Here is a 26,845-nt window from a genome sequence, read left to right on the forward strand (position 1 = left end):
CTGAGCTCAAGTGATCTTCCCACTTCAGCCTCCCAAAGTGCTGAGATTACAGGTGTGTGTCACCACATCCAGCCCTAGAACCATTTCAAAGGTAAGGCTACTGAGCCTCACAGGCATGAAGACTCTGGGGAAGATTACAAAGATGATTACTCCAATGATGCCAGTGGCTGCAAAATCAAATGTCAACAAGACCCGGGTGGCAGCACACGGGTGAGCACAGGCCCTGTCTATAGGCCCCTACACCCTGGCCTCCAGCCCAAAGCAGCAGCTGGGGCTGGGGAGGCACTCGGTTTGCAAATGGTGGCAATCAATTCCATTAAAAGGAACAACACAAAGTCCTCTGTTAGAGAGAGGTATTTCTATATGTAATAATATGATGTCTCCCATTTGCTTTAATACACTGTGTGGGTGGGTGGTGTATTTTAAATAGACAGATGGAAGGGCAGATAAAATAAAACTTAGCTAAATGGTAAAAACTCTTGAAGCTGAGGGCTGGGTATATGGAGATTCATGACGCTATTTTCTCTAGAAATCAACTGTTTTATCTAGTTCTTCCCCTCTTCCCTTCTCTCCCTTCCCCTTTCTTCCTCCAATCCCTCCTTCCCTTCAACTTCCTTCCACTTCCCTCCCTCCCTTCCTCTCTCTCTTCCTTCCCACCCCAGCCCCCCATCACTCCAGCAGATGTGGCACACGTGGCTGCCAGTTCCTGACCTCTGCCCTCTGCCACTCTCCTCTCTAGTGAAAAACAAAACATGCTTCACTTTAAGCATGACCAGTTTGCCTCTTTCCTGAGTGGTGACCACGTCGTTGATGCTCCCCATGAGAAGCCACCTTTTATGCCGGAGCTCGGCTGTCACACCCCGCCGAGAGACCTGCTGCTGGTCAGCAAGCACTTGGGGTGGCTTTGGGGAATATCCTTTATGCTGTTGTTTCTTACTGAAGTATGACAAGGGCAGTGAATACACTTTACGCCACCTCTTCCTGCTGTGTGGAGACAGCACTCCTTTAAGCCTACCAGACCACATCGAGTCAGGCAAACGGTGAGCAGTCCCTAACGTGTCTCCCCGAGTCAGCTTTCTCAAGTTCATCAGGGAGACAAAAACATGTCCAGCTTCCAGTCATGCAGCAAGCAAGAATGGCTTCACCTGTCCTTCACCTTGTATTTTGTATACACAGAAGGCATTTGGTCAGATTGCACAGTAGGGTGATTTTCCCCCGCAATGGAAGGTGAGGAGAAGCTCCAGCATTTACAATCCCTCCCTCAAAAAAAAAAAAAAAAAGGAAAGCAAAGAAAAAAAACAAACCAACAACACAGGCATATCTTATCCTACTACCACGTGCTTCCATAATTCCTAGTATTTTCTGAATGTCGCCCTCCTTAGCAAAAGACATAATTTGCAATCAGGCTGGGCAAAGACAAACAGCCATTACTTTCTTAATGGCCAACTACCCAAAAAGGCTCAATTAAGCGATCTCAACTAGCAATCTCATCAATTAAAATTGATAAGTGAAAAACTTTTAACCTTTATTCCAGCAGGCCATTCCTAGGGGGAGGAGGGAAGGAATGTGAATTCCTAGCATAAAATTTAATTCCATTTCACGGATGCAAACAGTCTTGCTGCCCTGATGAAGTGCCCCCTCCTCACTGCCCTCCCCCCCACCCCCCACCCAAAGCAAGCTCTTTCTCTCCTTGAATCAAATCAGAGAAAGACTGGTTTATGATTCTTTGCAGCCAACTTGATCAATTTAAACCCTTAGAGAAATTCCTGTGGCCATTTCTCAAGGGCAAAAGGGCCAAAAGAATTGGGCAGCAGGCAGAGAGGCGTCACAGCTGCTTTACTCTTCCAAGAAAGAGAAAGATAAAACATAAACAAGAAGGCCGGAAAAAGAAACTAGACAACCAGGTAACACACAATACTCATTCACTGAGAACCTCTATGTGTCAGGCGGCATGCTACACTCTTCACACGCATGACCTCCTGTAATACTCACTACAGTTTGCTGAGTACAGTTACACGGTAGGCACTATGCTTGGTCACGTGATATTTCATATTCTATTTCATTCAATCCTGAAAACAACTCTGTACTTTAAGAAAGACCATCTTGTTTTATAGGAGAGGAAACGGAGACTATGGGGGTCTAGTCATTTGTTCAAGGGAATATAAAGCAGGGTCTAGATCACAACTCTATAGTTTTGTCAAAACTCATTGAATTATACACTAATGCTTGGGGAATTTTTTTGTATGTAAATTATATCTCAATAAAGCTGATTTAAAACAGCAACAACAGTGCTACAGAGAGTGGCCCTGTGCTGTTTCTGCCCACCCAGCTACCATCCCTTCTTTGGCGATTTTCCTTTGAGGGCCGCCTCTTCCCTCTCTCAGGTGATGGGGTTCAAAAGGAACCGGTCCTCCCTCCCAGCTCCAGGGCTGGGCATGCGACCCCAGCTTAGACAATCAGTGAGTCACATTCCTCTGACCACTGGCTGGTTCAGGGATGGTCATGTGGCCCAAGCTAGGCCAATAACACCTCTACCCCAGACTTTAGAGAATTAAAGGGAAAGAGAAGCTCCCTTTCCATCAAGGCTGTGTAGCTGGCTCAACAAATCTTGGGGCTGCTGAAGGCCATCTTGCCACTACCCAGTGAGAGCCCTCCTGAGGATAAACAGAGGAAAGCAGAGTTGAGAGATGGAGGAGGGCAGCTTCCTGATGACACTGTCTGAGCACCTGGATCCAGCCATGCCTGAAGGTAGCCTACTCCTGGACTTCCTGGTGACATCAGCCAATTTCTCTTTCTTTTCCTTAAGTTGGCCTAAGTTGTGTTTTCTGTCTCTTATAACCAAAGACTCCTAATATACCATAATGTCGTTAAGAAACAGAAAACCATGCTGCTCATTAGTGTGCCTGTGCCCTGTAGCAAAGGGAGGAAAGAGAAAGCTATACAAATACGAGAGGGGTTCCAGGAACATGGTCAGGCTTTATGCCCATCGTCTCCTTTAAAGCTCAGCCTCATGCTGCAGATGAGAACAAAGAGGCATCACACGGCGGAACAAGTAGCTCAAGGTTACGAGCTGAGCACATGGTTCTCCAGCCTCCAAAGCCTTCATCCTTACCTAAACACTGGTAATTTGCTTTTTACAAGTTTTCTTCTTTAGCAGCAGAACCCTTTTATCATTGGAATCATATAGAAAATGCTTAATATATAAAACCAACCAAACTGATGCCACTATGTTTATAGGGAGGACAGGAACCCTGGAGTTTGTTCACCCTTGCTTGAGCCCCCAGTTGCTCTGCAGAGACTTTTTAGAGAACCAGCTGGTTGTGAAAGCAGAACCCTCAAACTGATCTCAGAGAACCTGGGGGCCTTTTCTTCAAAACCTGCATGGGGCATGCACACTGCTGACTCAATTTCACTGCTCAACGATAGTACAAAATGTAGGTTGCACACTGACCCTCCCAGTGGCGTGTGAATCAGCAGAGTGGTGTCCCATGTCCCATGTCCCCAACCCCCCTGCTGTGACTCAGAGCAGCCAACTCACTCAGATCCAGGACATCATCAGTCTTGATCAGGTCCTCCTCCCGAGTCAGCGGCAACTGTGTTTCAGGCTCCCCTCGCAATTGCAGTGACAGGGAACGCAGCATGAAGAATACCCGGATGGCCTGGACCAACAGTTCAGAGAGCAGAGAAGAGTGAGATTGCAGAGTCATTTCAGTGAGATGCCCCACATCAAGAAATGACACAATGACTCTCTATTAAAAAAGAAAGAAATGCAATAAAGCCCACCTCTTCGGGTGTTGTGATTCTGGTACGTGCTTTTATAACAAGACAGAAAAAAAAAATCAAAGCGGGAGTAGCCTGTTTTCAGTTATTCACAGGTTCAGGTTTGGGTTACTTTACCTGAACTGAGCACCTGTCATCTGCCAGGATCTTGTCCCCAAGTATCAGGTGACCTTCATAATATCCCTGCCCAGCAGTCAGCCCCATTTCACAGACCGGGCAGCTGAGACCTAAGAAGGTGAAGTGACCTGCCTAGGCCATGCTTATAGCAAGGGCTAGACCCTCAGTCTGTCCCAACCAAACCAGCATGGGCTCTGGAAAACCCAATCACTCCAAAAGCGTTTCAAGGTACTACCTACTGAATATGGGGGTGGGGCAGACAGAAGAGGGTGAAATGAAATGCCTGTGGGCTGCAGGGCCTGAGACCTGAGGAAAATCCTACCCCTGGGTGAGTCTCTTCAACTCCCGGTCCCTTGGTCTTACAACAGGGGTTGTGCTGCTGACGGGGCAGAGACCTCACACCTGGCAGGTGGGCAGTGACCTTGGTTCCCTGAATGCCCCTCAGGCTTTCCCAGCCAGCAGACCAGGGACAGAGGCGGATCCACCAGCACAGGGATTCCTGGCCCATAGAAGTGGTGTCTGGTCAGAATTGTGTGGCCACCAGGTACTTTCAGAGAGCAGAAACAAAGCAGAGTCCCAGCAGCTGGAAGAGTGTTTGCAGAAAGCAGCCTCCAGCCCCAGGACAGGCTTGCCCACCAACTAGAGCCAGGAAGCAGAGGGGCAGTCCACAGAAAAGGCCACCTGCAGGCCTCTCTCCCTGAGGCACAGCTGCTGGGCCTGACTGAGGGTGCAGTGCCCGATGGGGACAGCTCCAGAGTCAGACACATGAGGTCTACATCGGATTCCCAGCTCCACTAGGCTGGGCAAGTCCCCTGACTTCTGTGAGCTTTCTTTTCCTCATCTGTAAAATGGGCATGATAGCTTGCATGCCTGCTAGGAGGTTCTGAGATAACGCAGGAGGGAAAGCAGCCAGCACAGTGGGGTGGGGGGGACAAACCACTGTCACCACTAGGGAGCTGCAAGGGCGAATCCCAGTGCGCCTTTGGGTCTTCTTGTTTATGGCTCTGAAGGCTGCAGTCTGGACCTAGGTGACAGGAGGTGCCCTCTATACAGCAGTGTGCCTCCCAAAACTAGAAAGGGGCCAAATTACTGTCTGCAAAGAGGTGCACTCACACTGCCTCCTCATACCCCAGGCAATGAGGAGCTGGTCAGCCTGCTTACACCCAGTGCTGCCTTGCGCCCTAACCACTGGGAGACCTTAGAGCAATTTCCTAATGTTGGAACTGGAAGAGCAGTCCTATCTCCTGGCCCTATGCTAAGGTAGTGCAGTCCTTTGTAAACTATAAAGCACTGGAGAAAGATCAGCTCTTATGTTACAATGATGATGATGGTGGTGGTAGCATTCGTATCTGATTGTCAACAGTTTTTAAAAGTACAGTCTTCATAAAGACATCTGTAAAAATCAGAAGAAAAAGTGTAGTTCCATTAAAAAATTCAAAAGAACTTCTATTTATTAAGCACCTATGGGGTGGCAGGAACTGTGGGCACCTTGTTTTAACTTGAAGATTTTATGGAGGAAGAAACAGAGCTGAGAGGGGCAGAGCTATTTCAGCTCACACATCTGCTAAGTGGCTGAGCTGGGTGTGAACTCAGGAACGTATAACACGTGTGTCACTTAACCAAGTGCACCAGGAAACTTAAACATCCATGACAGCCCAAGTACAGAAAGCCCAAGACGTGAGTGGTCACTTGAAATGTCTGGCAGCTTGAGCTCTCAAATAAGGAGTCATGACCACGAGGATGAGGAAGAAAGGAAAAGGCCCATCACCCAGGTCCAAGTCAAGGAGACGCTCATTTCAGTGCCCAAATACCCTTTCCTCTGGGTCTGAAGGCAAATAACTCATGCAGGGCCAGAGCAGGTGGGTGAGAAAATAGAAACGTGTGGCTTTCTGCAGCTCACCACTCCGAAAAACTGTAACCTTCCAATAAATACTTTAAAAGTTCAGAATTTGTCTCCCAATATAGGCCAATATCTGCTTTTGCCTTGCAAACAACACATGGATAATAACAATCATCATCATAAATATAAAACAGAATATAAAACACATACAGTCGGCTCTGTGTATCCATGGGTTCCATATCTGTGGATTCAACCAACTGTAGATCAAAAATATTTTTTTAAAAAAAGGGTTGCATCTGTACTCAACTTGTACAGCCTTTTTTCCTCATTATTCCCTGATCAATACAGTATAACAAACTATTTACATAGCATTTACATTGTACTTGGTATTATAAATAATCTGGAGATGATTTAAAGTCTACAGGAGGATGTGCATAGGTTATACGCAAACACTATGCCGTTTATATAAGGGACTTGAGCATCTGTGGATTTTGGTATCCTTGGGGGAGTCCTAGAACCAATTCCCCATGGATACCGAGTGATGACTGTACAATAAAATCCCTCAATGATTTTCCTGGTTCCTGCCCCAACTCCTAAGAGAAGGAAGGACACACGAGAAGCCATGTCCATGAATGTGAGGAGGGCCGATTCCCAGAGGGCAGGGCGCTCCACTCAAGGCAAAACCTGGGCTCCCATGGGGGTAGTGGGGTTATAAGAGCCTGGTAGGCACATTGGGCAGCCCCACAACTCTGTAAATTCACAAAAGGAAGCTAAAATATGAGGATAAGAGCCATAAAATTCACCCCAACACCCCCAAAACAATAACCACTCTCTGATTCCCCACGGCCTGCCGCGTACCATGCCAGCTGTACAGTGTTGTCTCATTTAAGCTTTTAATGATCCTGCATAGTTCCTATTTTACAGATGGGGAAACCAAAGCCGAGCAATGACAGGCAGCCTGCCCAAGGTCACTCAGTGAATAACTAGATTCCAAGCTCTGTGTTCTTCCAACAACGCTCCTTGACCTCCAAATGATTTAAGGCTTGGGACCCAGGGTTTTATTGAGTGCTTTTCTTTGCTAAATAAAGATGCAAATTTTAAAGTATTATTAAAATGGAAAAAGAAATTATTATTCTTTCAGATTCTTCCATAGAATATCAGGAAGGACTGACCCAGGAAGAACAGGTTAGATTTTGAAAAGGATGACAGCTGACCAAGCTCAAATCTAAAGACATTTCTCCAGTTTCTTTGCTTCAGTGAGTCTGGAAGCAAACTCTGGCAAACTCAATGCTACCGGGGAATCAGTCCAATGAGCAGGGGAAGGTGGGTGGCTCTGTAGTCAGACACACTGTGGCTCAAGCTGGGGCTTGGTAATCACAGGAAGTGCCCAAGCCCAGGCTTGTGCTCTGGAAATGGGGCACCCACCATGCAGGTACAATGGGATGGCACCGGTGATGTGCTGAGCCCAGGAGCTGGCCTGGAACAAATGCTCGGTTTTCACCCTCCTGATTCCTTGCTGCGTGTGCAAGCTGCCTAGTTTAGGCGACAGTCACTCAGGTTAGAAGCCCACTGAGGCCATGTAGCTGTGAAAGTCAGTCATTCTTAAAAGAGTGCCGAAGCAGTTTAATGTGGGCACAACCCATCGGGAAAGCAATTTGGCAATATGCAGAGAGTCATGAAAAAAACACATTCATACCCTTTGAACCAGAAATTCCGCTTCTGGGAACTTATCCTAAAGAAATAATTCAACAGAAAGAAAAACACTGTATTCATGAAGCTGCTCATTATAGTTTAGTTGAAAATAATGTAATACTGGAAGCAACCAAAATGTCTACTTGCAAGAAAATGCCAGATAAACCTTTATGAGGCCATAAAAAATCAGACTTATTTAAACTAAGACAACATGAAAAACTTCTTGTGCTACGACGAAAAGAAAGAAAAAGAAGGCATGAAAGCAAGACCATGGTATACTCTTTTTACAGACAAAGACAGGAGGAGCACACAAAATATCTAAGTACTGTTTGTTTAGGGTGATGAAATCATGGGAAATTCTTTTCCCTTTACTTTTGAAATTGTATGAGATGTTATTGTATTTTCTTTAATGTATAATACACATCGAAAAAATAAAGCAAAATATTCTATTTCTTCAAGGCCAATAGTGATAAACACAAAAACTGCTTGTGGTTTTACAAAGGAACAGGGAAACAATGTGAGGACAAATAAAACCTCGTGCAAATACGGGTGTTTCATAGCCGCTTCCAAGATGACTATATACAGATGGCTAGTGGCTTAAACTTGGATTTTGATATTCACCAAAAAATCCTATTCCTAACTCTCTTTTCTCTGGCATTAAGCTTCGGTAGATTTAGATCATGAAAGACCCTATTTCCCACCTTACATACTAGACTGCTCCATTTCTGTTCAGACAATGCTTCCTGAGCACTTACTGTCTGCCAGGCCCTGGGCTTGTAACTTCACAGCCACGCTCGTCTACCCTGCGCAACACTTGAGAGGCAAGACCCACGAGGGACCTGAGGCTCCGGGAGGGTGAGTGGCTCCTTAAGGTCATACAGCTGGAGTTGGGATTTGACCAGCGGTTGGTCTGACTGACACCACTGTTTTCCTTCTTCACCGCTTCTCTCAGGTCCCCCTACATGTGGGGTGGGTCCAGCCGAAGCCCACAGTTCTGCTCCAATGTTCTAACTGGACCCCAACAACTCCAGTGACCTTCATTTCAACATGAATTTCCCTTCTCAGCTGGCATGGCTCAGTGGCACCCTTGCTATTTTGGTCTTGTTTTATATTATTTGTTTACCGTTCTAGTCTTGCATCTTACTCAGAGCCTGATACCTAGAATACGTTCAACAATTATGTTGAAAGAAAGAATAAGTGATGTGGTTTTTAAAATGCAAGAGGGGGCTGGGCATGGTGGCTCACGCCTGTAATCCCAGCACTATGGGAGGCCGAGGCGGGTGGATCACCTGAGTTCAGGAGTTTGGGAGCAGCCTGGCGAACAGACTAGGGAAACCCAGTCTCTACTAAAAATACAAAAAAAATTAAAAAATCAGCTGGGCGTGGTGGCTCATGCTACTCTAGAGGCTGAGGCAGGAGAATCACTTGAACCTGGGAGGTGCAGGTTGCAGTGAGCTGAGATCATGCCACTGCACTCCAGCATGGGTGACAGACTGAGACTCATCTCAAAAAAAAAAAAACAAAGCAAGAGGGAAAACGGCGTTATCGTGAGATGCCTCCCCACTGCCTGCAAAGTGCTGCCACCATCCTCTCCTCTCGCTGCCCCTGCCCCTGCCCCTGACCCTCCCTCACTTACTATGCTCCTTGAACATGCCACACTTGGTGGCACCTCAGGGACGGGATGTGTGCTGTTCCCTGTTTGGAAAGTGCCTCCTTTATCACTTTAACCTTCCTGGCTCCTCCTCGTCCTCCAGGTTTCAACTCAGATGTCACCTCCGCAGAGCAGCTCTTCCGATCACTCTGTCTGCAGGAGGACCGCTCCTCAGCCCCTGGCTACGGCGTGCTATTTCTTTCCTCCAGAGCTCTGACTGTGGGTTGATACCAAACCTGCTATTCTCTTACTTGTTAATAAACTTTACCTCTCCAGGTAAAAAGAGCAGTCCACAAGGCAGGGACGTGTGCTTGCTCAATTCTTCACCCCTCAGGCTAACACAGTATTTGGCACATAGCAAGAATCTGGCGGCTCTTTGATGAATCTACGAATATTTAGGAATGATTTGCCAGTAGGAATTGTTTGAACTTCTTTGACAAGTCCTTAAGGAAAATAAAGGGTGGAGTTTCTGAAAAGGATCAGCCTCCTTTAAAAAGTCTACTTGGTGGAAAAAAAAAGAAAGAAAGAAAACATTTGAATCCAAAGGGGTAGCTTGGAATGTTCTTTGGATACAAGCAAAAAACTTGAAACGAACCACATTAAGCCCTCAATTGCTTGCTAAACCATGTAACTTCCTTTAGCTCAAATTCAAAGCACATTGGTGTGTTCTGATTTGTGAAGTGGGCTTGAGGAGCTAAGCTTCTGGATGATTCTAGATGGCTCCCTTGCAACAGGAACTGTAGTGAGATGAGTGGCCAAAGCTACCCTTCAGAAATAAATTCTCAAAGTCACAAAGGAAGCTTTTCTAAAGTGTATGCCTTGGCTTTGAGGTAGCCTGGCCTCTTTTATATCATTCTGCTACCCAGGGACCCTGGGAGGACTTGAGAGTTGCTTTTGGAAACTTGTCAGACAGGCAAAGAGACTCTAGGGAAGCTGAGATATTCTCTACCTGTGCTTCAGCCAGCCACTTGGGCTGTGCATCCTTTCCAGGACAAGGGAGGTGGGCAGCACAGCCCTGGGAACCTGCAACTATGTGACATGTAAGGGGCAAAAAGACTATCATCAAGACATGCCATTGGCTTGCTGCTGAGTCCTCACAATAACTCTGGAAAGGCAGGCACATTTTACTTGACAGATGAAGAGACAGTAGCTCAGAGGAGACAGACAAGAAGCAACCTCCCTTCCGCCGCATGTGTGACAAACTCACCCCTGCATTTCTCCCATCTCTCGCCTGTGGATCAGGACCATCTGCCCCAGCCCAGCAGGGTATGAGGTCATGAAACAGTGTTAAGAGGTGACAGCCGGGCCGGGCGCAGTGGCTCACGCCTGTAATCCCAGCAGTCTGGGAGGCCGAGGTGGGCGGATCACGAGGTCAGGAGACCGAGACCATCGTGGCTAACACGGTGAAAGCCAGTCTCTATTAAAAATACAAAAAATTAGCCAGGCGTGGTGGCGGGCGCCTGTAGTCCCAGCTACTTGGGAGTCTGAGGCAGGAGAATGGTGTGAACCCGGGAGGCGGAGCTTGCAGTGAGCCGAGATCGCGCCACTGCACTCTGGCCTGGGCGAAAGAGCAAGACTCTGTCTCAAAAAGAAAAAAAAAAAAAAAAAAAAAAGAGGTGACAGCCAAGGTTCTCAAGGGGCTCCAAGGCCCCCGTGATCTGGCTCTTGCCAGCACCCCCAGCCTCATCACATCCCACTGTGGGCTCCAGCTGCAATCACCACCGTGGAGGTGCCAGAATGTGCCACCTGTCTCTGGGCTTGTGCCTCCCTATCTGGTGCCTGTCCCACTTCCTGCTCCAGGTGGGATTAGTGACCTGACCTAATGCTGCTTGAATAATGGCCTGAGCCACATGGCCTGCCACTATCTCTTCCAACTTTGCCCTCTAGGCTCTGATTCCTTCAGGACTGGGGTGGTGTTTTTGATGCCCCAGTGTCCTGAGCAGAGCTAGCAGATCTGAAGAAGGCAGTGTGGGAAGTAGTGGGTCAGAATGCCTAAGAGTCTAGGTTCTGGGGGCCACATTGCCTGGGCTGACTCGTGGCTCAGCTACTCACTAGCTGGGTGACCTCGAGCAAATCACTGGACCTCTCCATGCATCAATTTCTTCCTCTGTGGACAGGGCGTGGTGGTTCACGTGTGTAATCCCAGCACTTTGAGAGGCCGAGATGGGCAGATCGCTTGAGTCCAGGAGTTCAAGACCAGCCTGGGCAACATGGCAAAACCCATCTCTACAAAAAATACAAAAATTAGCCCAGTGTGGTGGCGCACACCTGTAATCCCAGCTACTCAGGAGGCTGAGGTGGGAGGATCACTTGACCCCAGGGGTCAGAGTGTGTTGCAGTGAGCCAAGATGGCACCAACCTGGGTGACAGAGCGGGACCCTGTCTCAAAAAAAAAAAAAAAAAATTCTTCCTCTGTAAAATGGGGATAATAGTGCCAATCTCCTAGGATGGTTATAGAATTTAATGAGGAAACCCACATAAAGAACTGATTTGAATTGATCTACTTCATAACAGAGGCTATGTGTTCATAGAAGTGGTAAGAAAAACCCTGACGAACTGTGAACCAAAAGAAGGTAGAGTGTGGGCTGGGTGTGGTGGTACATGTCTGTAATTGCAGCACTTTGGGAGGCCAAGGAGGAGGATGGCTGGAGGCCAGGAGTTCAAGACTAACTTGGGTAACTTAGGAAGACTTCATCTCTATAAAACATTTAGAAATTAGCTAGGTGTGGTAGCTTGTGCCTGTAGTTCCAGCTACCGATGCTGAGGTGGGAGGATGGCTGGAGCCCAGGAGTTTGAGGCTGCAGTGAGCTATCATTGCACCACTGCACTCCAGGATGGATCACAGCTCGCCGTAGCCTCCAAAAAAAAAAAAACCAAACAAACAAACAAACAAAAACAAACACAAAAGGCAAAGTGGAATCCAGAGTAGCAGTGCTCAGCGTTCAGTCCTCTGGACCTTCTGGCTCAGGGGCACAGGGGAATCTCCCAGGTGGGGCCTTCTTGGCACAGGATGCTGTAGCCCTGGCTGGGGGTGAGCACATCAGCATCATGAAGCAACACATACACATCTGTCAGAACCAGTCCTCCAGTGAAAGCTGATGCCAGGACGTCCAGTGCAAACACTGCCACCCACAAACAGAATCGTGTGCCTGGCTGGGGGGACATGGAAGGAAGGCGTCAGTGGCCCGGACAGGGTGGGTCCTGTGGTGAGGCTTGTGGGTTTGGTCAGACAGTTGGAAATGTGGATTGACTCAAGACACATGGGTCCCACTTCCTCTGCACCCCCAGGCTTCCGAGGTAGAACCACCAGCTGCAGGGAGGAAGGTTCAGACTCCTCGTGTCTGAGGTGCAAATGACAGGTCATTCCTGTTTTGCAAAATCCAAAAGTGAAACACCTCTGTCACACACGAATTAACTCAGATGGTACAGGCTGACAGGGGGAGCTGTGTGCAATGAATTCCTCTAAACGATCCACAAATACTCATGTCTCCAGGGAATGATTTTCTAGGAAAAGGTGATGGTGCTTTCTAAGAAAGAAACTCTGATCTTACCCGGGAGATAAAATACCATGAACACCCTTGCGGAGACTGCTTCCTAGAGTGCCTGCTTCAGAAAAAAAGGGCTGATAACGGAAGCACACACTGCAGCTGGTTCTGAGAACTAATCTTTTCACACATATCTCTCCTGCAGGCTGGTGAGATTCACATTTCATTTGACTGTGTCCCAAGAGCAGGTAGATGCCTTAACATCGCACTATCTCTGGGGGTCCTGAGACCGCTGGGCTACGATTTCACACCAACCTCACCTGCACTGGGTGTACTGTGCTCACCCCCCACGGTTCACAGAAACCTGGCCCCACTGCCTTCCACTCCTGAGCTCAGGGCTTGAGTCTGTCCGCACTGGTGAAGGCTACCTCTCTGCAGCCAACATTGGGTGCCAGATGTAATGGAATGCCAAACCCCACTTTCCAAAGGGCAACACACTTTGGAAATTCATGCCTGGGGGCAAGTGGGTACTCTCTATCCACTGTCTAAGCTGTGTTGAGGGCAGGCTCTTGACTTTGACAAAGAAGCCCTTTCTTCCCTGGTCTGGGAGTGGTTCTGGAGAACAGTGGCCCAGGAGATGACAGGTCCTGCGCTCACTCACCCGCCGGGTCTTCTCAACATCGCCACACGGCAGCCGCTTCACGAAGTCAATGCCCGTCAGTGGCGTGCCTGTTGGGGGCAGCAGGATGGAGGCGTCCATCATGAGATATTCCACGTTCATGGGCTTCATCTAGAAGAGACATTACAGGAAACCTCAAAGCACGTCCCTTACTTGGAAGGAAGAAGGGGCCGGGGGAGGTTACAAAGGCCCCTCGCCTTCACCCGCATTTAGTAAATGTAAATGAGGGATCTAAACCCTGGATTTAGATTGAAGTAGAGCACGGAGGCCACCAGATAAGCGAGCAATATGCCTTTTGATTTTCTGAATTGCAGATTTTTCCTTTACTTGAAGCAGCAGCTCAGACTCTTGAGAAGCTGCATCCTTGCTGTGAAAAGCTCGCTCCTCTTCGCATTCCCTCTCCACCTCAGCAGGGACAGGGATTCTCAGCAGGAGGCCAGGTATGCTTTACCCCTGTGGGAGCAAGCCCATCTGCCACCTGCTTCCTCCTCTCTATCCTTCCAGTGATGATAACAGCTGTGGCGATGGCAGCTTCTGTTTAATGAGTGCTGATACTGCGGCAGGCTGTGACCTAAAGGCTTTTGAGGAGCTGCTTCCCACTTTGCTGATGAGGGAACACAGTCTCAGAGAAGCAGAAAAATTGATCCAAGGTCACTCAGCTGGTGGGTGGCAGAGCCAAGACATGAGCCCAGGCCTGTCTTGCTCCAAGGCCTCTGTGATTCCCACCCTAGGACCAATGTTTCCCCTTCCTTCCTTGTCCCCTTCACATCTTACCTGGGATAATATAACACAATCATTTTTGGAGCATCTACTAAGTGCCACACATGTGCTGGGATCACCTCCTGCTGGATGGCAGGTGCTGGTGGCCCATCACGAAAAGGACACTGAGCTCAGAGGAAGAAAAGCACATGCCCACGGCCACTGGGCCAGAGCTGACTGCCTCTTTCCACACCACCTCTGTGAAGCCTTCTTTGATGACTAAGACACAGGGTGACATCCCCTCCCTGCCACCTCTCCCAGATCTCTGCTGTATCAGTAGTAGTAATCAATGCATACATGTTGGTGAACACTAACATTTCATTTCCCTGGCTTCACAGAGGAAGGGTGAGCTTTCTGCAGGATTCATTTTACTCTTTCAAACATCACAAGCTTTCCTTGTGTCTTCTCTTTTCAGAAAGTGAGCTTCAAACATACCACTTTCCTCCTCCTGCTAGGTAAAGCTGACTACATAGGGCAGGGATGTAGGGAGGGCTCAGCGGCCCAGACACCTGGTTTGAACGTGTCCCCCAAAGTTCATGTGTTGGAAACTTAATCCCCAGTGTGACACTGCTGAGAGGTAGTGCCTAACAAGACAGGATTAGGTCTCATGAATGGAGTAATGTTGTTATCGAAGGTGTGGCTCAATGATGGTGAGAGTGAGTTTGTTGTAAGAGTGAGTTCTGTTCCCTCTTGCTCTGTCTTGCCCTTCCGCATTCCACCATGGGATGACATGGCAAGAAGGCCGTCGCCAAATGCTGGCACCTGGTATTAGACTTCCCAGCCTCCAGAACCGTAAGAAATTTCTTTTCTTTATAAATTAAGTCTGTGGTATTCTGTTACAGCTGCAGAAAACATAGTGAGACACCCGGTGAATGGGCCAGGGGGCCAAGGAGCCACTTGGTGCATGCTGCTTGCCTTTTTCTTTTGGACACTTTAAGTACTTTCCTCCAGAAGCCTGAGGTCCCCCACTCCAAATCCTCTATCCCAGCAGGGGTGGCAGCTCCTGTCTCACTCATTCACTTGCAGCTCCCTTCCCCTCTACTCCTGCTGCCCCCTACAACCTTCCCAATGAACCCCTCAAGCCTGCTGGGGGCAGAGCTAGGCCATCACCTCACTGAACCTTTTGCATTAAACCAGAGGCAATAAGGGAAATGAAGGAAAGGTCACAAGTCATGGTCTGACTTTGGTACAGTGGCTGGCCTTGGAGGGCCTGTCCCCACCCCTTTCCATTCAGAAGCTGCATTCCTGAAGGCTGAGGACTGGTTTTCAGATACAGAGCAAGGGCGTGGCACCTTTGTATTTCTCTGGAATGCCAGGCATTGTATAGGACACACAATACATGCTTGATTAAAACAAACAAACAAACAAATAAAACCCGGGAAGCTCCCAATGGTGGGAGGGGGAGGAAGTATTTGTTGTGTATGGACCCATGAGCATTTGTTGTTGTGTATGGACCCACGAGGCCTCTTGTTGGCTATTTCATACACAGCCTGGGTGGCTCTGAGGTAGGGATCCCCCATCTTATGGATTAAAAAAAAAAAAAATTGCCAGGTGCGGTGGCTCACGCCTGTAATCCCAGCACTTTGGGAGGCCAAGGCGGGAGGATCACGAGGTTAGGGGTTCGAGACCAGCCTGGCCAACATGGTGAAACCCTGTCTCTACTAAAAATACAAAAACTAGCTGGGCGTAGTAGTGGGCGCCTGTAATCCCAGCTACTCGGGAGGCTGATGCAGGAGAATTCCTTGAACCTAGGAGGCGGAGGTTGCAGTGAGCTGAGAACGCACTACTGCACTCCAGCCTGGGCGACAGAGCAAAACTCTCTCTCGAAAAAAAAAAAAAAAGAAAAAAAATCAAGGCTCCGAATTTCAGCAATGCACTCAAGGTTGCATTGTCAAAAGCAGACACTGAGCAGGGGTTTAATAGGGCAAGCTTTCCCACATGGTCAAGTGCCATAGGAGCCTGACATTTCCAAACAGGAAACCAAATTGTAGGGAATGACATTGCAGGGGGATGTCTCGGGGGTAAGAGGAAATGGCAAATGACAACTGAATCCCTTCCACTCTAATGAATGGTCTGAAGGGTGGAAGACTGAGCCTCTCTCGAAGGGGCTGCAGGAATGATGAGGGGCTGTGGATGAGCAGCCCACGGAGGCCTGGCAAAGGGGGCTGCTGGGGTGTTTCTGGAGATGACTTATGCTAATTTACACCTTTCCCCTGAAAAGGCTCCACAGCAGCCTCAGACATGCAGTAACAAAGGACGTGGTGAGGGCCTGGCTGTCCAGATTCTAGGGAATGGGCTGCGAAGCCAAGGAGCCAATTAGTACACGCTGCCTTTTTCTTTTCGACACTTAAAACACTTAGGTTTACTATAAACTTCCCAAATCACACATGCTTTGGTGGGTAATATCCACAAGAAGGATCATCTATCACGTACTTATGGAGTACCTAGCCAAGGGCAGGTGCTGGATAACAGACAAACGCGAAAAGCAGAGAAAGCTGGGATATTCTGAACCTATGGCTTCCTGCTATTCTGCCTGCGGGAGGAGGAAGGAAGCCCGTGTGCTGGCACTGCAGACTGGAGGGAGAGCTGCATGCTGAAACATTCCAGTGGAGCAGCAAACAGGGAGGCAGGGACACAATACACGGAGAAGCACAGGGGACTGGGGGCTGGGCTGTCCTCCTCTAGAAGCCTGGCTCTGCCACTCACCGGCCAGGCAGACTTGGGTACATCACTACACCTCTCTGACTCAGTTTCCTCACCGGCAAGTGAAATGATTTGGCTCTGTGTCCCCACCCAAATCTCACCTTGAATGGTGAGACATGTGAGAATCCCCACGTGTCAAGGGCGGAACCATGTGGCGGTAACTGAATCATGGGGGCAGTTTCCCTTATACTGTTCTCATGATAGTGAGTGAGTTCTCATGAGATCCGATGGTTTTCTAAGTGTCTGGCACTTTTTCTCCGTGCACTAATTCTCTCTCCTGTCACCCTGTGAAGAGGTGCCTTCCACCATGATTATAAGTTTCCTGAGGCCTCCCCAGCAATGTGGAACTGTGAGTCAATTAAACCTCTTTTCTTTATAAATTACCCAGTCTTGGGTGTTTCGGCATAGCAGTATGAGAACAGACTAATTCAGCAAGAAAGGGACAATGGCAGTAGCTATTACCGTTGGTTGGTGTGAGGATTAAGAGATATAATCTGTACAGCACGCTATACACATCCAGCACAGAATAAGTCCTCAATAAAATGATACCGCCCCCCAAATTACTATTCATAGCAGAGAATCGTCCTGATTCATCAGATACCTCCCATCTTAGAGGGAGTGAATATAGTCTGAAATTTTAACAGTGGTGGGGATCACAAGACACCATTCTAAATCTGCTTCCCCATCAATCTGTGCTATTTGGTCACAAAGCCCTAAGTCAAAAAACTCCCTCTGGGATGGGCAGGGTGAGCTTGGCAGGGACACAGGCACACGCCAGCCCAAGTGTGTCCCAACCCCTCACTTACTGTCATGCTCCTGTACTCATCTTCAAACATGTCCAAAAAAATGTCTTCTCCCTAAAAAGGAAGGGAGGGAAGAGGAGATTATTCCTATTTTTTTCCATAAACAACAGAGTATTATAAACTCTAGTTTGTGGCTTTAGAGGCCATCTGTTTCTCATTAGTGAGTTCTCGTAAATCACCAGGAAGTAAAATGCACACGTGAACACAAACACACACACTCAAATGACAGACCAAATATCAAATTGCACTATTCAAAATTTTCTTCTTTTTTAAATATATGGAGTTAGAATTCTTCTGTCAAAGCAGTTAATTAAAAAAAAAAATCTACTATGTAGGATTAAAATATAGAAAAGGCTAATATTTCAAGGGTTTAACAATCATCTATTTTGTCGAGAATGGCTAGAGAAATGGACAATCCTGTTTAAGTTACCATATTAAAGATACGAGGCTCCACACCTCTAGAAGGAAGAATATAATTAAATAAGTTTAACATTACAATTACATGGCTTGTTCCATTTGTTTTTGAGGAGTGCTTTCGGGGTTCTGTTGTTCCTCAGGGTCATGACTGCCTGGGAGGCCCCTTCAGAACAGCAGGGTGGGCATAATCTTGGCTCTGATACACAAAACCAAATCCAGCTTTATACCTCTCGCCTCCTTGTTCCACTGCAAGAATGGCATGTCTGTCTTGGGTACTGTGAAGACGAAATGAGTTAATGCACATGCAGTGCAAGGAGGCACAGAACCTGTCACTCAGTCGGGGTTGGGTCACTGTGAGCACTCACTGTCATGATAATCTCTACTGGACAATGACCCTTAGAACTGCTGCACCTCTCTCACAAGTTCTGAATGAGACACACACACACACACACACACACACACACACACCACACTTGCGATGGGAAAGGTAATAGATCCTTTTTAGGTTTTTTCAGTTGTCAGAACTACAACTAAATTTGAATATTCTTGTGTGACATAACTACCACCACCAGAAAAGACAATTCCTGAAAACATCTAAAAGCTGCTGAGAAATTATACTTAGGGTATAATAAATGTTACGGGATAAAAGTAAGAAAAATCTGGGTTGGGAGAAGGGATCCAGAATTTAAATAAAGCCCTCCTTTTGTTAATAATAAAGAATAACCCTCTGGGAAAATGCCTACCTATATGTCTTTCTGTTTTTGCAATCCAAAAGCTTTCTAGGGGACATAAACTTAGGGCAGTTATACTGGAAAGAGGTTCAAAGATGACTAATGAAACCCTGAGGTTTCTGCTTTCTTGTGGGCTTTGCTAGTGGGGTGTATCCTCACTTGGAGGCCAAGTGTGGCTTGGGATGTTCTAAGGGGAAAGTGGGATTTCCTCCTCAGTGTGTAGGGGCCCACCATGGTGCCACCCTTGTCTGGGTATGTGCACTGGTGCAGCTGGATGGGGTCATCTGAGCCTGGCAAGGTCGATCTCCAAATCATATAACCTCATTTTATCTCAACAAACACTGACAATAATGCAGTGGCTTAAAACGATTCCTGCAAAGAAACAGCAGCTTAAAGAGGCTCGAATAATGAAAGTACAGGGGACAACAAGGAAATAGCAGTGTTGCCACCTTCCCCCTGTAGGAGGATCTTCATCAGCCACATTAAGAGGGGAAACCACCACTCACAGGATCTGCAGAGACCTGATCCGGAGGCCAGCAAACTAGAAAATGACTATTTGACCTATGGATTAATCCACCATGGCTGACGAGTGATGAGCCTTGCCTGAAAGACACATGAGGCTGGCAAGGCCTGAGTGTTTCTGCTCCCCGCCACCCCCGAACCCCCAAATTCATATGTTGAAATCCTAATTCCCAAGGTGATGGGATTAGTAGGTAAGGCCTTTGGGAGGTAATGAGGTCATCCAGTAAGATGGCGCCATCTATGAGAAAGTGAGCCTTCACCAGATATCAAATCTGCCTTGATCTTGGACTTCCCAGCCTCCAAAACTGACAGAAGTAAATTTCTTTTTTTTTTTTTTTTTGAGACGGAGTCTCGCTCTGTCGCCCAGGCTGGAACGCAGCGGCACAATCTCAGTTCACTGCAAGCTCTGCCTCCCTGGTTCATGCCATTCTCCCACCTCAGCCTCCCCAGGAGCTGGGACTACAGGCGCCCGCCACCATGCCAGGCTAATTTTTTTTTTGTAATTTTTAGTAGAGACAGGGTTTCACCATGTTAGCCAGAATGGTCTTCATCTCCTGACCTTGTGATCCGCCCGCCTTGGCCTCCCAAAGTGCTGGGATTGATTACAGGTGTGAGCCACCGCACCCGGCCCAGAAGTAAATTTCTACTGTTTATAAGCTACCCAGTTTATGGTGTTTTGTTTTAGCATCCCAAATGGACTAAAACGTATGCCTTAAAAGCTAAAACAAAACCATGGCAATTAGATTTTTTTTTTGAGGTGGAGTTTGCACTCTTGTTGCCTAGGATGGAGGGCAATGGTGCTATCTTGGCTCACCGCAATCTCTGCCTCCTGGGTTCAAGCGATTCTCCTGCCTCAGCCTCCAGAGTAGCTGCGATTACAGGCATGCGCCACCACGCCTAATTTTGTATTTTTAGTAGAGACGGGGTTTCTCCATGTTGGCCAGGCTGGTCTCGAACTCCCGACCTCAGGTGATCCACCTGCCTCGGCCTCCTAAAGTGCTGGGATTACAGGCATCAGCCACCATGCCTGGCCGCAATTAGATATTTATAAAACCATCTGGAACCTGAAGACAAAGCTCTGCAAATTTTTCAGATACTGAAAGTCATGGTGGCACTTTACAAAATCTCAATAAATGTAATAAAGGTTTAGAAGCCTGTATAAGGTTTCTTAGCACATACGAATATACATAATATACATGTATATGGTTCATAAATTCATATGTAATTCATAAGTAATTTTATATGTGTAAGCATATATAACTTATGAACATAAGTGCATCATATATAATTTACTTATATGTGTTTATATGTACGTAGTTCACAATTTACATAAAATTATTCCCAAATAACCAAATCCATGTATTACTGAGAAACAAATTATCATATACTGGGGCTGAGTCCTCAAAAATTTTACTGATTAGACAGCATGGACAGAAAAGCTTAGATATTGCTGCTCTAGAGACTATGAAATTGAGCATTTTTATTCAGTAATTATAGGCATAAAAAATAACTGAAGACATATAACGTTTATCTGCATAGAACCAGACACCACACTCCGGCTTCTACAAGACACACCATGCTGCTGTCCATCTGTGCTCTGCCAATTACCTTATAAAAATGTCGTACAAGGTGAACACTTTCTTCTCTCGCACCCTGTTAAAAGAGAAGGAAGGTGTGAAGAAGGCAGGTCTCATATAGGTGAGCAAGTCAGGCCAACTACAAATTCTAAAACATGAGTGTGTATAAAACAGATCTGGACTAATATCCTTAACATATAAAATGTTTTTTTTTTTTTTTCCTTTTGTTGAGATGGAGTCTTGCTCTGTCACCCAGGCTGCAGTGCAGTGGTGTGATCCTGTCTCAGTGCAACCTCCGCCTCCCAGGTTCAAGTGATTTTCCTGTCTCAACCTCCCGAGTAGCTGGTATTACAGGCACCCATCACCATGCCTGGCTAATTTTTGTATTTTTAGTAGAGACGGGGTTTCACCATGTTGGCCAGGCTGGTCTCGAACTCCTGACCTCAGGTGATCTGCCCGCCTCAGCCTCCCAAAATGCTGGGATTACAGGCATGAGCCACCGTGCCTGGCGTATAAAATAGTTCTTAATGAGAGAGAGAGAGGAAAGGAGACAGAGCTCATAATGAAAATGGGGAAAGGATAGGTAATTTGATTGTAATGGCATGAGAAGCTGTTAATATACAGTTAATTGGGGGAAAATGGGTTATAAAATATGGCCATTACGACTCCTTTTTTATTTTACTTTTCCAAGACAGTCTCAATCTGTGGCCCAGGCTGGAGTGCGGTGGTACAATCATAGGTCACTGCAGTCTCAAACTCCTGGGTTCAAGCAATCTTCCAGCCTCAGCCTTCTGAGTAGCTGGGTTACGGGCATGTCCTGGCTAATTTTTTTTGTTTTTTTAGAGACAGGGTCTCACTATGTTGTCCAGACTAGTCTCAAATTCTTGGCCTCAAGTGATCCTCTCACCTCAGCTTCCCAAAATGTTGGAATTACACGCATGAGCCACTGCACTTGGCCCAACTACATTTGTATAAGACAAAAAATTCATTTATCAGTGTGTGTCTGTGTGTGTGTCTGTGTATATATACACACAAACATATATACACACTTATAAATCAATTTTCATTTACATATGTAAATAGATGTTTCCTTTACATATATTCACGTGTACATATTTACATATTACATATGTAACTATATGTAGTGTATATTTACATATTGCATGTGTAAATAAACTTCTTTATGTATATAACTATTTGCTTATATAATACTTAAATATATTATTTACATATATAATACGTGTGTGTGCATAGACACAGCCAAAATGTCAACTATAGTTGTTACTTTTACCTCTTTGTACTTCCTAAATTTTCTAAAATAAATATAGAAAATAAGAGGAGGTACCATAAAAGCCACTGAAAATTTAACATATATTTTAAGCACAAAAACCATAATCAATGTGTGTATGTGTGTTAATGTGTTTGTATGTGCAAAAAAACTTTTGTAATACCAAAGAAAAAATTCAGAAATCCTGAGGACAAATACAGAACCAAATAATTGCAACAGAAACTACTAAAACTCAAATAAGTGGACTCTTCAGCGAGTCTCAGTCGAAAGGAAGTCCCTGCTGAATAAGTAGGTTGGAGTGCGGTCTCAAGAGAGAGAACCCCTGCTGCTTCTAGCTGGTGACCGATGACACCGTAGGCCAGGGCTCCTATCTGGACGCCAGCAGCTTCCCTCGTGTCCTCCTGTCCCTCTCCCTTGGCCCACAGGAAGGAGGAGGGGAGAGGGCGTTACCTCCAGGCAGGCCAGGTGCACGTCCTTCATGATGCAGCCGGCACTTGTCAGGACTTGCTGCTTCAGAAGCAGGCAGCTCAGCTCCAGCGTCGCAAGCCGGATCTTCCCATCTGCACAGCACACCAGGGTAAGCCTTGCACACCCAGGGTGGGGCGCCCTTAAACCCAAGGCTCCTGCCTATCCACGTTGAGGTTAGCAGGTCAGATGACAGACCAACTGCTCATGGCTCCCAACATCCAGTGGGGACACAGAGGGAACCCCCGATGCCCAAACCATTCCCCATCAGTTAGAATTCAATGTTCTCCATCAGAACTACCTATAACAAATACTTCCCTGAAGTCCCTTTACTGACAGGGTGCAGGAAAAAGAGGGTGACTAAACACTGTTGAGGCCTGGAAAGTGGCCCTGCACCCCCACTTCCCTTAGAGAGCTGCCAGTCCCACTCTCGGTCATGTGATTTGGGTGGAGCTGGTCCTCCTTCCCCCTTCCAGGGTTGGGCACGTCACCTGGCCAGATGGGGTGCTCCATATTCCCTTGGTCCCAGTGACTAGGTAAGAACCAGGCAAGGAAGCCAGTCAGAGCCAGTAAGGCTCAACCTCACAATTTGTTGGAACTGCTGGGTTAAGAGAAATTCTCCTTGTGCTGGGCTGAGCAGAGGACAGTGGTGATGCCCTGAGGGGCACAAGCATTATAATCTACGTCGGCCACCTCTTCACCCTTGCCAGCATTTTTAATCTTTGTAAAGTATTCTGCAAATATCACTTCGAGATCTCTCTTCCAACTAGACTGTTCAAATCTAAGTGTCTCCCATAGAGTAAGTCTAGAGTCTCAGTGGAGAAAGGGCTAGCTGGAGGGGCTGGCATTTAACTCATCAACCCAGAAGGTGGCAGAGGCCAAAGGTAGAAAAATATCGTTTGAGCCCCTGGATCCAGCTTTGCCTGAAGCCAGGCCTCAGCAGACTTTATAAGCTAACACAGCTTTGTCTGTTTGTATTGTTTAAGCCAGAGTGAGTCGGGTTTCTGTCAAGAGCAAGAGGGCTCTAACACAGCTTACTTACTATGCTATTACTTACTTACTACTGTGAGCCAGGCACAGTGCCGAGCACTTTATATAGCTCCTGAAGGAATCTCTATAAAAACCTATTGCAATGAGTGCTTGAAAGATTGAGGCTTAGAAAAGTGAAGTGACTTGTCCAAGGTCTCATAGCTGGGTAGTGGTAGACTGCAGGTGCTCAGAATGCCAAAACCCGCATCTGGCATCTCTCCTAGAAGCATCTGTAACTGACTGACTGCAGGACAACTGCTCTTATGCAAACTCCTCTGTGGGTCTTTCAACTTTATTTCTGGGAAAAGGTCCCACTGTGGAGAGGAGGAGGTCTTCAGGCTATGCCTCTAAGGCCTTGGAAACATCAGAGACCACGATAGGTCACTGGGAAAAAACTAAAGGCAGATACACCCCTCTGCCCACCTCCCTGCCTGTCCCTTTGTTAATGCCTTGTAAGTCAGCTGAAAATAGGTGAGAAAAGGGGCTCTACCTAAAAAATGAAAAAGCAGGCTGGGCGCGGTGGCTCACGCTTGTAATCCCAGCACTTTGGGAGGCCGAGGTGGGTGGATCATGAGGTCAGGAGTTCGAGAACAGTCTGGCCAACATAGTGAAACCCTGTCTCGACTAAAAATACAAAAAATTAGCTGGGTGTGGTAGTGTGCACCTGTAATCCCAGCTACGCAGAAGGCTGAGGCAGGAGAATCGCGTGAACCTGGGAGGTGGAGATTGCACTGAGCAGAGATCACACCATTACACTCCAGCCCAGGTGACAGTGCGAGACTCCATCTCAAAAAAAAAAAAAAAAAAGAAAGAAAAGAAAAAGCGCTATCACAATAAATAGGTCTTCCCAAACATAATACAAGCCCCAGGGATGACCAAGGAGAAGGCTGGGTGGTCTCGGCTCCATTGGCTCTCCTGGCCCCACCCCACTCAGCCCCAGCACTAGCGTAACCTCTCTTCAGCTGCCTAGTCCAAGTGAGTTTTTCTCCAAGCGTATTCTCACTCCTACCTGTTTCCATACCTACCCACAACTGTTGCTGGTAACAAAACTCTGTCTCCTACGTCTACCGGCCCGTTAAACCTTCGAACCTTCTCCCCTCACTCCACTCTCAGCCTAGTTCTTTCTCATAATATCACCTTGGGCCACCCAGAGATAGGGGGGTGGGGGCGACAAACATTGACAATCTCAGCAAAAGAAAGGCGGGGTGTGGAAGGAGAAGAAAGATGGTTACCAAGCGGCAGGGGGTGGGATGGCAAAAGGAGACCCAGAGCTAAAGACACAGTCCCAGCAGGCAGGAGGGCTGGCCCAGAATGCAGGGGTTGAGAGGCAGGGGGAGAGGCTAGGATGGGCCCGGATTCTCAGAAGGCTCAGGCCTAGCACCCAGGGCTCAGGCTCCCAGTGGGGTCTGCTCCCTACAACTGCGTGGCCCTGTGGACAGACAACACCCCAAGGGGGCACCTGGCTGGGCAGCGTTGTTCATGATCCTGATGAGTCTTTCAGCCAGCGGGTGGTTGTAGGTGGTCTTCTCGGCCGCATTTGGCACAGGGAGCTGGATTCGCTCTAATTTTTCAGGATCCATGCCTGGAACAGAGGAGACGGATATTAAGTGGAGGCCTCCTGACTATGTGACCTCCTCATCCTGAAAGGTCCTGTAGAGTGGGGTTTCCTCACCTTCAGCCACATATGTTCCCTCTTGGTGATTTCTTTACCTTTTTCTTTTCTTTTCTTTTTTTTTTTTAGTTTTTAGTAGAGAGAGGGTTTTGTCATGTTTCCCAGGCTGGACTTGAACTCCTGGGCTTCCCCAAGTGCTGGGCCTCCCAAAGTGCTGGGATTACTGTTGTGAGCCACTGCGCCTGTCCCCTCTTGGCAACTGCTGTCATGACTGGTTGCTGTTGGTGCCATAACTTATTGGAGAGCTCTCCATAAACTGAACTTACATAAATGTATTAAAACATACATTTTCTATTTCTTTATTTTTATTATTTTTATTTTTGCACACAAAACAATAAACATTTTCCTAAAGTACATACAAACAAAAAGATGCATATCAAACATATCAGGAAGGTTGCACATGGGAAGACGGGGAATAGAAATGGGGGGTGGGAATTAAAGAAAATAAATGAGAGAGGGACTTTGTATGGATCAATGATAATAACTCAATCCTTTATTTGACAAAGAAGAAGGAGAAGGAAGAGGAAGAAAAAGAAAGTGGGATAAAGGATCAGAAAGGGAGGAAAATAGAAAAAATTAGAGTATGACTCCAGGGTAGACCTGTTTTGTTGTCGCTTGGTTGGTTGGTTGGTTTGTCAGTTCTATTTTTCATATGTTTCGCCACGTTGGCCAGGCTGGTCTCGAAATCCTAGCCTCAAGTGATCAACCCGCCTTGGCCTCCCAGAGTACTGGGACTACAGGCATGAGCCACCATGTCCAGCCCCCACATTGCTTCTGGCCTCTGTGATAGACCTCCCAGACGGGGCGGCCGGGCAGAGGCGCTCCTCACATCCCAGAAGGGGTGGCCGGGCAGAGGCGCTCCTCACTTCTTCCCAGATGGGGCGGCCCCGCAGAGGCGCTCCTCACATCCCAGAAGGGGCGGCCGGGCAGGGGCGCTCCTCACTTTCTAGACGGGGCGGCCGCGCAGAGGCGCTCCTCACTTCCCAGACGGGGCGGCCGGGCAGAGGCGCTCCTCACATCCCAGACGGGGCGGCCGGGCAGAGGCGCTCCTCACTTCTTCCCAGACGGGGCGGCCGGGCAGAGGCGCTCCTCATTTCCCAGACAGGGTGGCGGCCGGGCAGAGTCGCTCCTCACATCCCAGACGATGGGCGGCCAGGCAGAGGCGCTCCTCACATCCCAGACGATGGGCGGCCGGGCAGAGGCGCTCCTCACATCCCACACGATGGGCGGCCGGGCAGAGACGTTCCTCACTTCCTAGACGGGGTGGCGGCTGGGCAGCGGCGCTCCTCGCCTCCCAGACGGGTCGGCCGGACAGAGGAGCTCCTCATAACCCAGACGATGGGCGGCCAGGCAGAGACGCTCCCCACCTCCCAGACGGGGCGGCGGCCGGGCAGAGGCTGCAATCCCAGCACCCTGGGAGGCCAAGGCAGGCGGCTGGGAGGCGGAGGCTGCAGCGAGCCAAGACCACGCCATCGCACTGCAGCCCGGGCAACACCGAGCACCGAGTGAGCGAGACTCCGTCTGCAGTCCCAGCACCTCGGGAGGCCGAGGCGGGCAGACCACCGGAGGTCAGGAGCTGGAGACCAGCCTGGCCGACATGGCGAAACCGCGCCTCCAGCCAAGGGAGAGAAACCA

The 26,845-nt window shown here is 47.8% G+C and overlaps 1 protein-coding gene across 6 annotated transcripts in view; it reads right to left on the reverse strand.

The window, feature by feature from the left end:
- Positions 1-26,845, reverse strand: part of CLEC16A (C-type lectin domain containing 16A) — a 239,460-nt gene that overhangs the window by 117,489 nt on the left and 95,126 nt on the right. For all 6 annotated transcript variants that reach the window (XM_030798973.1, XM_030798971.1, XM_030798974.1 and 3 more), the window contains 6 exons: positions 24,998-25,120; positions 22,495-22,604; positions 20,788-20,832; positions 17,513-17,563; positions 13,227-13,355; positions 3,539-3,659 (listed from right to left, as the gene is read on the reverse strand). In XM_030798973.1, coding sequence (XP_030654833.1) covers positions 3,539-3,659; positions 13,227-13,355; positions 17,513-17,563; positions 20,788-20,832; positions 22,495-22,604; positions 24,998-25,120 — 579 coding nt within the window. The remainder of the gene's footprint in view (positions 1-3,538; positions 3,660-13,226; positions 13,356-17,512; positions 17,564-20,787; positions 20,833-22,494; positions 22,605-24,997; positions 25,121-26,845) is intronic.

This window comes from Nomascus leucogenys, chromosome 18 (assembly GCF_006542625.1).
Source record: "Nomascus leucogenys isolate Asia chromosome 18, Asia_NLE_v1, whole genome shotgun sequence".
In the NCBI taxonomy this organism is placed as follows: Eukaryota; Metazoa; Chordata; class Mammalia; order Primates; family Hylobatidae; genus Nomascus; species Nomascus leucogenys.